This window comes from Aythya marila (assembly GCF_965140915.1).
Source record: "Aythya marila genome assembly, contig: HAP1_HAP1_SCAFFOLD_154, whole genome shotgun sequence".
In the NCBI taxonomy this organism is placed as follows: domain Eukaryota; kingdom Metazoa; phylum Chordata; class Aves; order Anseriformes; family Anatidae; genus Aythya; species Aythya marila.
The window spans coordinates 1003557-1015131 of record NW_028137218.1 but is presented as its reverse complement, the minus strand read 5'-3'; the positions used below and the strand labels follow the sequence as shown (position 1 = coordinate 1015131).

Here is an 11575-nt window from a genome sequence, read left to right as displayed (position 1 = left end):
ATTTGAGGTGCACAAAGGTGTCTGTCTTAGCGGTAATCCTTTAAGTTAGGACTTCAGAGACTGGGAATGTAGGTATTAGAGTTTTGTCAGTGCAGACTGCCTAAAAATGTGGCCTCTATTTGTGCCTTGTCACTCACCTGCGAGCTGTCCCTTGTCATTTAGCTAAATAATATAAACCTCCCCTTTAACATATCTCTCTCCTCCCCAAAATTGGGAGTAGATTAATGGAGAAGTGGTAATTTAGAGACAGTACTTTCTAAAAGGTGTTTGAGAGCTTAGGCACATGAGTGGACTGCCTGTGGTGTAAATGCCTGAAGTAACTAGGAAAATAAAACTAACATTCCCATTTTTAAGGAAAGGGTACAGCATTGAAGAGGCTTTCAGGGTAGGGCATAACTGCATTACCTGAGCGTTTCCTGGGCTCCCAACCTTAGATGCTATCGCGCTGGGGAAACTTGGTGTGCTAGCTCCAAGGAACAGCACAGAACGTAGAGTGGAGTGGAGACACCACGGCTAGGCTCTGTAATCAGGTGGGGCCTCGATTGTTCTTGTGCACAAAGCTGCACTTTTTGCCACCCTGAGCCAAAGATCTGTCATGTTTTGACAAATGCTGTACCCTAGTGTACTTTTTGCTCATTATAATATCATTATAATACCAAAACACACCTCCATCCCAAAAGCTACCCGCCTCCAAGGTGCGACCACCCCTCACTAAGCATGCGCCCTGAATTTCTCGAAGGCTATTACTTTAAATGGAGACGGGAAAACTTTACACCAATCATAACTAAGATATGCTTGACTAGAGCCACTCAAGCTCCACCTAAAAAATAGAAAATAATATAAATTGGCCCAAGAGAAAGGGGATGTTAGGGAAGATACCACCGTCAGGAGAGATACCATCCCGAGGAAATACAACATCCTTAGGACCTCCTGACTCCTGGGATCAGTCAACGGGCTGAGCCTCTCTTCCCCCCTCATTGGGACGCCTTTGGGTGACATCTGAATACTTGCTTATAAATCTCTATAGAGTCTTTGATCCTTTTAACGCGTTTATTTCTAGGCTGCGCACCTGTGACACCTGTGACACCTGTAACACCTGTAACATCTATAACATCTATAACACCTGTAACATCTGTAACACCTACAACACCTATAACACCTGTAACATCTGTAACACCTATAACACCTGTGTATTTCATGCATACTAGCTTGCTTTTGCAGACAGTCCCTATCACCGGCAATCCAAAAGAACCTGATTATCTGTTGCTGTAATAAACCATACTTGATTGCATTGTGATAGCTCTCATGAATGCAACGAGGGTGAGGGTGGTTATCCATGATAGTCCAGTGTTCTGAATCTAACCAGACCCCCAGACGGTTAATGCATTTTTGGTGAATGTCCAAACGGACCCCCAGACGGTTAATGTGTTTTTGGTGAATGTCCGACTGGTTCAGTACCCTGAATCTGACCGGGCCCGTAACGGTTAATCAGCTACACCCCTTAACGCGACACCCACGCCAGGTGAGATTTGGGATTAGGAGTAAGAGTAGTGGATTCCTTGCAGAGAGAGGGACAGCATTTAGCTGTAGCGGTAAGGCTTACAGTTACTGCTTAGAAATATTGCCAGGGCATGACATGGATGTTTTCCTAGTAAGTGTTGCAGCAGCACAGCGTTGCCTGAACCCCTCTCACCTCTTCCAGATCTTTCCTTTCTGTTAGCCAAGTCCCTCTTCTCTCCCCCAAATTTCCCACCTTTATTCACCCAGATTTCCCCTGGCCTCCCCAAAGGAGTCACCCTGTTGGGGGCAGCTTCCTGAAAGCCTTTGTGACCTCAGAGGCTCTGCCTCCCTGCTGTTGTCCAGACAGGGGCTGGGACAGAAGTGACCTCACAGCCAGCATCCAAAGGGACACAAGGAGCTGTTGTGCTCAGGAAGCTTCTTTCTAGCCCCCCCTGGAGCACCAGATGCATGCCGTTCACAGTCTCTCGGGTACTCTGCCTGCCAACCAGCTCATGCTTCAGAAGGTCTTCTACATGTCCAGACTCACGTTTCCTCATGCAGCCTTTAGCATCTCCATTGCATCCTAAAGGAAATGCCCACCCATGTGTGGAAAAGTGATTCAAGAACTTTATATATACTTTGGGAAAACATATATTTTAGACAAATTCTGCAGAGAAGGAGTTGATGTGACAGTTATGATGACTAGGATTGCTTTATTCAGATGGTATTCTAGGGGACCGTACCTCCAATGGGAAGTGAACTTTAGACTCTCTCTGTCCCACTGGAATTCATGGCTGGCTCCCTTAGGGAACAGCTTATGGCACTTGGGCTCATTCAGGTTCATCTCACCACACCCACACCGGGTGCAGTCTCATATGCAGAAGGGAAACATGGACTCCTGATGTAGTCATTTAGTGTCCATATCCAGAGGAAGAAACCATCTGTGTGAGCTGGGGCGAGAGCCCAGAGCTGGGAATGGTGGTTGCAAGGGGCTGCTCTTGGACCATTGGCCTGAGGCAGCATCTGCCAGGGTGTCCAGAGAACAAGGTCCAAGCCCAGCCCCTGCTCTGCTGGTCCTCCCTGACTCTCCCAGGAAGACAGCCTTTCATGCTGTGGATACAGGCCAGTGAAGTCAAAATCTCATGGGTGCTGGGCACCAACAGGCAGGAATGGAATCATCCCTTCCTGCCTAAAATATGATCCTGGGACTCCTATCTTATCTGCCTGAGTCCACAGAGAAACAAGCAAAGCCAGGAACCTCTTTCAAGTCCGTTTCTTTGAAATATCCATGAGAGCATCTTTGGGAGAAGAGCTGGGCTTTCAGGCACTGCCCTGAGCAGATCCCCTTTTATACTGGAGATGCTGGTATAGAGCAAGCTGTGTTAGAGAAGAGCCCCTGGCCTGTCCCTGCCAGTGGACACAGGACTGCCCCACAGCAGCACAGTGAGCAAGCGACAAGAGCAGTCCTCGCAGCAACACAAGAGCTCTGTAGGAGAGTGTGGGAGGTGAAATGGAGAGCTGATTTGGACAGACCAAGCCCTGGGGCTCCCTGGCATTGCTGCTATGCCAGGACTTTTTTCCCCTCAACCTCTGCACACAGCCAAGTGCCACCACCTTTCTCTGAGGAAGCATCTCAGGCAAGCAAGTCACTGCAGGAACCATCTTTTAGTTAAATACACATTAAATATTTAATTGCCCATTAAATACACCTCTTTTATACCAAGTCTCAGAGTCACATGAGACATTCAGTAGTGAACTGGAAGGGGAAGAAAAAGGGTTTTTTATTTTTTTAAAATATATCACTACATAATTAAAGCAAAAAGAAAAAAACAAAACAAAACAAAACAAAACAAAACCAAAAAAAACACCAAGATCTTCCTTGGCCTTTAATGAGTTACATTATGAGATACATTATGAGTGATATGCAATGGACATGCAGTTATTTGCTTCTCAAAAACCTCCAGTCATCACTTTCCACACTGCATCCTTCAGCTCCTGGTTCCTCATGCTGTAGATGAGGGGGTTCACTGCTGGAGGCACCACCGAGTACAGAACTGCCAGCAAAAGATTTAGGGATGAGGAGGACACGGAGGGGGGTTTCAGGTAGGCAAATGTGGCAGTGCTTATGAACAGAGAGACCACAGCCAGGTGAGGGAGGCATGTGGAAAAGGCTTTGTGCCGTCCTTGATGGGAGGGGATCCTCAGCACAACTCTGAAGATCTGCACATAGGACAGCACAAGGAAAACAAAACAACCAAATAATAAACAGACACTAATCCCAAGAAGCCCAACTTCTCTGAGGTAGGCAACTGAGCAGGAGAGCCTGAGGATCTGGGGAATTTCACAGAAGAACTGGTCCAGGGCATTGCCTTGGCAGAGGGGTAGGGAAAAGGTATTGGCAGTGTGCAGGACAGCATAGAGAAAAGTACAGCCCCAGGCAGCTGCTGCCATGTTGACACAAGTCCTGCTGGTCATTATTGTCCTGTAGTGCAGGGGTTTGCAGATGGCAATGTAGCGGTCATAGGCCATGATCGTGAGTAGGTAAAATTCTGCTGTGACAAAGACAACAAAGAAAAAGACCTGGGTAGCACAGCCTGCATAGGAAATGGCCCGGATGTCCCACAGGGAGTTGGCCATGGCTTTGGGGACAGTGGTGGTAATAGTGCCCAGGTCGATGAGGGCGAGGTTGAGGAGGAAGAAGTACATGGGGGTGTGGAGGTGGTGGTTGCAGGCTACAGCTGTGAGGATGAGGCCGTTGCCCAGGAGGGCAGCCAGGTAGATGCCCAGGAAGAGCCCGAAGTGCAGGAGCTGCAGCTGGCGTGTGTCTGCAAATGGCAGGAGGATGAACTCTGTTGGGAAGCTGCTGTTGGACATTTGCTGCCTCTGGGTATGGATGCCTTTCCCTGGAGGAAAAATAGAGTCACAGTAGTGAGACTTGTCTGAGCAAAACTGCTACTGTGTTTCAGAGATTCCTCCTCAACAAGATACACTGTGTCTTCCTTATGAGCTCTTTTTTATTCTCTCTGAGGTGCCTCAATGTCCAGGCAGATCCTCTGAGGGCTCAGCAGAAGTCAGTACTACCCTACAATATCCGGTGAAGGGCGCTGGGGATGAATCTGTGGTGCCCAATAGCCAGAGGCACCTCTATTTTCAGGTTCCATGCAGGACATCCAGCAATCCCATGAGGAACACTAAAGGTGGTGCTGGTGTTCTCTGTAAGGAGAGGGGTGTGAAGAGAAATTCTGAGGCTCTTCATCGACCTACAGTTCTCTTTCAGTGTCATGCTCTGAAAGCCTCAGTGAAGGACACAGCCTGACAACTCCATTATCATGCCCCATGACTCTCCTTCAAGGCAGGTAAAAGAAATGAGAAACACCAGAGATTTCCTTCCCTTCCGTTAGTGCATGTGCTAGCCTTACCTTTTGTTCTTGCCTAAGGTTGCCCCTGGGGTGCTGTGGATCTGTGAGCAGTCTGAACAAGGCAGCAGCCTCTGCACACCAGCAGGACCCTGCCCTGCTCCTACCAGCCACAGCTTCAGCCCACAGCTCCCTGGGCAGCTCCTCTGCAGGCTGAGTGCTGAGCCTGGCAGGCAGCAGAGGCCCTGCCCCAGCACATTGCCCTGGGGCACAGCATGGACCCTGCTCGGCACCACAGCCCTGGGCACCCTGCCTGCACCCTGGCTTCACAGCCTGCCACCAGCCCTGTGAGAAGGAAACCTCATGTCCTGCCCCTCTGACAGCTTAGGCAGGAAATCATTGATCCAGGAAACAGCCCCATCATCTGCACTGGAGAAGTTAGTATATAAGCCAGGAAACCTATATTACTGTAGTTTAGAGCCACAGATCCCTCGGGACTACCAGCCATGGAACTGACAACTGTAGAAGAGACCCCCAGGATACTTGCATCTGCATTGCCCTGCAGACAGAGACTTACCCTGTTCAGGGCTGCGAAGATTTCTCCTGCACTGAGCTCTCAGCATCCCGCCTCCACACTGCCTTTAACATCTCCTTCCCTTCTCTCAGTTGCCCTTGTCCCCTGCAGGCAGTGCCCCCAGCCCTGCTGCTGTTCTGAGCAGAGGAGCTGCTCCTGGCCAGAGCTGTCTCCTTGCAGCACTGCCTGCTTGCCAGGAGCTCCCCTTGGACCCAGGAGCCCAGCCCAGCTCAGCTGCAAAGCTCCATCCCAAGGCCTCACTTTCCCTGCCCTCTTTTGTGTCCCTTGAGATGTCTGTCACTGGGCCTTCAGGGAACCAACTTTGAAACAGGCTGACGCAATCCCCTATGATCCCTCCGCCAGATGAGGAGTGACACTTACTTTCAGCAGTGTCATTTCTCCTATCAGGAGGAGTTGCATCAAAGAATCACCTTGTCCTCTTCCACTTTTAGGCAGAACACCCAGACTGTGACTGGCAGGAATCCCATTTTCCCAAGCTGAGGCAAGAGATCACAAGGACTCAGTTGAGACATCTCATCCTGAGTTTGTTGTCTTAAGGCTCAAATGGGGCCCAGAACTTTCAATACAAAAAGTTGGGATTTCTCTTAACTTCTTCTCAAGTACAGCACCTCTGAGGTGCCAGACGTTGTATAAGATAGATTCCATGAGAACTTCAGAGACTGGAAATGTAAGTATTAGCATTTTGTCAGGGTATGCCTCCTAAAAATATTGCCTTCCTTTTTGCCTTTTCCCTAACATGGGATCTTTAGCTAAAAAAATATAGAAAACTCCCCTAGAACATATCTCTCTCATCCCCCTCTAAGGGACATCCCCTCTCTGACTTCTCTTCTCCAAGCTAAACAAGCCCCGCTCTCTCAGCCTATCCTTGTATAAGAGATACTGCAGTCTCCTCATCGTCTTTGTAGCCCTCCTCTGGACTCTCTTCAGTAGTTCCATGTCCCTGTACTGGGACAGTTCCATGTTCCATGTACTGGGAGGCCCAGAACTGGACACAATGCTCCAGTTGAGGCCTCACCAGGGCTGAGTAGAGGGGGAGGATCACCTCTCTTGACCTGCTGGCAACACTCTTTGAAATGCACCCCAGGATACCGTTGGCCTTCTTGGCCAAGGGAACATTGCTGGTGCAAGGGAACATTGCTGACTCATGGCTAACATGCTGTCTACCAGGACTGCCTTGTCCTTCTCTGCAGAGCTGCTTTATAACAGGTCACCGCCCAACCTCTACTGGTGCATGGGGTTATTCCTCCTAGGAGAAGGACCTTGCACTTGCCTTTCTTGAACTTAATGAGGTTCCTCACTGCCTTGCTCTACAGTCTACTGAGGTCCCTCCAAATGGCGGCACAGACTTCTGGAGTATCAGCCCCTCCTCCCAGTTTTGTATCTTCAGCACATTTGCTAAGGTTGCACTCTGTTGCATTGTCTAGGATGAATAAGTTGAACAAGACTGGACCCAGTACTGACCCCCAGGGGATGGCTGGGGATGTTCAGCCTGGAGATGAGAAGGCTCTGGGGTGACCTCATTGCAAATTTTCAGTACTTAAAGAGGGCTTATTAAAAAGATGGAGGTTTTTTTTATTATTATTATTTTATTTTCTCAATCACTTAATGACAGAAGAAGGGAGAATGGTTTTAAACTAAAAGAGGGGAGATTTAGGTTATGGGTGAGGCTCACATGGGTTTCTTTGTGGAACTATTGGAGAGCGTCCAGAGAAGGACTACAGAGATGATGAAGGACCTAAGGGGTAGACGTATGAGGAGCGGCTGAGGTCACTTGGTCTGTTCAGCCTGGAAAAGAGGAGGCTGAGGGGAGACCTCATCGTGGTCTACAGCTTCCTCATGAGGGAGAATGGAGGGGCAGGCACCGAATTATTTTCTTTGTTTATTATTTTATTATTTTCAGTGGTCTCCCACTGGAACAGGCTCCCAACGGACATAGTCACAGCACCAAGCCTGCTGAAGTTTAAGAAGGGTTTGGACAGTGCTCTCAGTCATATGGTCTGAATTTTTGGGTAGACTTGTGTGGTGCCAGTAGTTGAGCTCGATGATCCTTATGGGTCCCTTCCAACTCGGGATATTCTATCATTCTATGATACACCAGCCATGTGCCTGAAGGCGGCCTATCAGGCCCTTAGGCACAATACTCCAACACCCACCTGCATAGCCATGGGCCTCCTCTTGAGATCCTGAGGCACAGGTGACCTACCTCAGAAGAACATCCCCACCCATCTCCTTGAGCCCTATGACCTGGCCAGATCTATATCAGGCTCTTGGGGCCAACCTGATTTGATTACATGATCAGAGTGCAGGGATTTGGGAGTTAGGTCTTCAAGTTAGGGTCTAGGGATTAGATCTTGCTTTCCAGGTTTAGGGATTTGTCCGAGTCTTAGAGGGAGGCTTTGGTGTTCTGCTTTGGGTAGCCAGTCACTGTTTAAGGTATGGGCTAGATTTTTGGTTACGGTTTTATTATCTGCTTTGTTTGGGGATAAGGGCTGCTATTAAAACTGTGAATTTAATAATCGAAATTAAAGGCCTGAGATTAGGGTGATCAATAGGTTAAGACTAATGGTAACAGGAGATGTGTTTGGAGTTTGAGTTCAAGGTAGGATTTGATGTTGGGGATTAGAGCAGTGGATTTGTTCAGGGTGAGGGATGGCATTTCGGGTAGGACTACATGTATGTCCTAAGGTTGCAAGTTAGAAATATTGCCAAACTTGAATATTTTCCAGCATTAGCACCCTTACCTGAAACCCTTTTCTCTCTTCCAAATCTTTCCTTTCTCTTAGCCACTTCAGTCTTCTCTCCACCAAACCTGCCACTTTATTTTCCTGGCTTTCCCCTGGCCTCCCATAAATGTCATCTTGCCGGGGGCAGCTTTCTAATGGCCTTTATGACCCCGGAGGCTCTGCCTCCCTGCTGTTGGCCAGCCAGGGGCTGGGACAGAAGTGACCTCACAGCCAGCATCCACAAGGCTACAAGGAGCTGTTGTGCTCAGGAGGTCTCTTCCCAGCCTACGTCCTCCCCCCCCAGGAGCAGTGGGTCCAGGGGATGCCCTGCACAGTCCCTCATGTTTCCCCATGTAGCATTTATCAACACCAGTGCATCCTGAAGGAAATGCCCATCTCTGTGTGGAAAAGTGAATCAAGAAATGAATTTTAGGAAAATGTTGAGATCTCTACAGAGAAGGAGTTGGTGTGAAAGTCATGATGTCTAATTTTGCTTTATTTAGCTGGTTTCCCAGGAGACCATACCTCTAAAGAGAAGGGACCTTGAGACTCTGTCTGTCCCACTGCACATGATAGCAACCTTAGGGAATAGTTTCTGGCACTTGTGTTCACTCAGGTTCATCTCACTGCACCAATAATATGGGCCATCTCATATAGACAGGGCAAGTGTGGATTCCTGATGTAGTCATTTGGTGTCCTTCCATGTAGAAACAAACCACCTGTGTGAGCTGGGTCAAGAGCCCAGTGCTGGGAAAGGTGGTTGTGAGGGCTGCTCTGGGACCATTGCCCTGGGGCAGCATCTGCCAGGGTGTCCAGAGAACAAGGGCCCAGCCCAGCCCCTGCTCTGCTGCTCCTCCTTGTCTTTGCCAGGAGACCAGCACAGCCCAGACCCTCCCCAGCTCTCCACACCTCCCTGTTCTCTCTCCAGCCCAGCCCAGCAGCCAGCCCAGGCTGCAATGCCCCCAAAGCAGCAAGTGGAAAAGTGGAGGGCAGTGGCAGTGTCCCTGCTGCTGACATCTGCAAATTACCTCACCTCCTCACCTTCCCCTTGTAGAAGAGACACACAAAGCTCATTGAGTCCAACTCATTTGCAATGGCAGAGACATTTTGGGGTGATTCATTCAATCTAGTCTTTGAGATTTCACCAGAGGTTTAACAACTAATTCAGCAGACTGCTTTCTCTGTGCTTGCTGTGTTCCCTGCAGTTGCAGAGCTCTCCTTTGCCTGTTCCATCCCAGGTTTAGCATCTTACCTCTGGGTGGCTCCACCTTGGACATGCTCATGCTCTGTGGGCTCCATGTCCTGCTGACTCCCTGGCACACACTGTCCCTGCCAATCCCCTGGGCTCTCCTGGTGACTTGCACTTCCCTGACACCTGCCCACTTTCACACCTATTGCATGCTGTGGATACAGGCAAGAGAATCACCATCTCTATGGGTGCCAGACACCAGCAGGCAATTCCAAAATCAGCCCTCCCTGCCTAATAGCTGATCCTTGATGATCAGCTGATCTCGTCGCCCTGAGCCCACAGAGAAACAAGCAAAGCAAGGAGCCTCCTTTGAGTCCGTTCCTTTGCAATATCCATGAGATGAGATGTGGGAGAAGAGCTGAGCCTTCAGGCACTGCCCTCAGTGCCAGATCCCCTTTCATGCTGGAGGTGCTGGTACGGAGCCAGCTGTGTTAGAGACCCTGGCCTGTGGACAAAGGACTTCCCCACAGCAGCACAATGAGCAAGCAACAAAAGCAATCAGAACTCACAGCAAGAGAAGGGCTCTGAAGGAGAGTGTGCGAGGTGAAAGAGAGCACCTCAGGACAGACCAAGCCCTCAGGCTCCCTGGCAATGCTGCTGTGCCAGGACTCTTCTCTCCTCCACCTCTGCACAGAGCCAAGTGCCCCTGAAGTTCCCCCACAGGTGTCTGAGGAAGGATCTCAGGCAAGAAAGTCACTGCAGGGTCCTTTCTTTTATTTAAACATACAGAGAGCCTGGCTCATTGCTCCCACCAAGTCTTGGAGTCACTCAAGCAGGCAAATATGAAAACGAAGGGGAGGAAAAATGTTATGTCTTTTCCATAAGTAAGGAAAAAGAAAAAGAAAAAAAAGAAAAAAAAAAAAAAAAAAAAAAAACAGAAAAAGAAAAAACAGCAAGGCACACTCATAGAAAACAAACATTTGGGAATATAATGAGTTACATTATGAGTGATATGCAGAAGAAAACAGGCCATTTATTGTTTCTGACACACTCCAGTCATCACTTTCCACACTGCATCCTTCAGCTCCTGGTTCCTCATGCTGTAGATGAGGGGGTTCACTGCTGGAGGCACCACCGAGTACAGAACTGCCAGCAAAAGATTCAGGGAGGAGGAGGACATAGAAGGAGGCTTCAGGTAGGCAAATGTGCCACTGCTGATGAACAGGGAGACCACGGCCAGGTGAGGGAGGCATGTGGAAAAGGCTTTGTGCCGTCCCTGTTGTGAGGGGATCTTCAGCACAACCCTGAAGATCTGCACATAGGACAGCAAAAGGAAAACAAAACAGCCGGATGCTACAGCGACACTAAGCATAAGAAGCCCAACTTCTCTGAGGTAGGCATCTGAGCAGGAAAGCCTGAGGATCTGGGGTATTTCACAGAAGAACTGGTCCAGGGCATTGCCTTGGCCGAGGGGAAGGGAAAATGTATTGGCAGTGTGCAGCACAGCATAGAGAAAACCACTGCCCCAGGCAGCTGTTGCCATGTTGACACAAGTTCTGCTCTTCATTACTGTTCTGTAGTGCAGGGGTTTGCAGATGGCAACGTAGCAGTCGTAAGCCACGATGGTGAGAATAGAAAACTCTGCTGAAAGGAAAAAGAAACAGAAAAAAACCTGAGCAGCACAACCTGCATAGGAAATGGCCATGGTGTCCCACAGGGAATTGGCCATGGCTTTGGGAAGAGTGGTGGTAATAGTGCCCAGGTCAAGGAGGGTGAGGTTGAGGAGGAAGAAGTACATGGGGGTGTGGAGGTGGTGGTCGCAGGTTACAGCTGTGAGGATGAGGCCGTTGCCCAGGAGGGCAGCCAGGTAGATGCCCAGGAAGAGCGCGAAGTGCAGGAGCTGCAGCTGGCGTGTGTCTGCAAATGGCAGGAGGAAGAACTCAGTGGGGAAGCTGCTGTTGGATATTTGCTGCCTCAGAGCAAGGATGGCTGTCAGTGGTGGAAAAGACATGGAACAAGTTAGAGATATTTCTCTGAGCAATACCTATAGTTACATGTTATGTTTCATCGAAACCTCCTCAGCAAGGCAGACTAATCCTTCCCTTTGAGGAAGATGTGCTCCTGCATCTAGCGCTCAGTTTTATTTCCTAAGGGTGTAGAGGGACCAGACAGATCCTTTGTGGGCTCAGCCAGAGTCAGTACTGCCCTACAG

At 49.2% G+C, this 11575-nt stretch overlaps 2 protein-coding genes across 2 annotated transcripts; both read right to left on the bottom strand.

The window, feature by feature from the left end:
* Positions 1-3450: 3450 nt before the first annotated feature.
* Positions 3451-4374, bottom strand: LOC309891068 (olfactory receptor 14I1-like; the record flags this gene model as incomplete). The annotated part of the gene is made up of 1 exon (XM_082785454.1): positions 3451-4374. The coding sequence occupies one exon, from the start codon at positions 4372-4374 to the stop codon at positions 3451-3453; it is 924 nt and encodes a 307-aa protein (XP_082641580.1).
* Positions 4375-10074: 5700 nt separating this feature from the next.
* Positions 10075-11374, bottom strand: LOC309891067 (olfactory receptor 14C36-like; the record flags this gene model as incomplete). The annotated part of the gene is made up of 1 exon (XM_082785453.1): positions 10075-11374. The coding sequence occupies one exon, from the start codon at positions 11372-11374 to the stop codon at positions 10397-10399; it is 978 nt and encodes a 325-aa protein (XP_082641579.1). The 3' UTR covers positions 10075-10396.
* Positions 11375-11575: the final 201 nt, after the last annotated feature.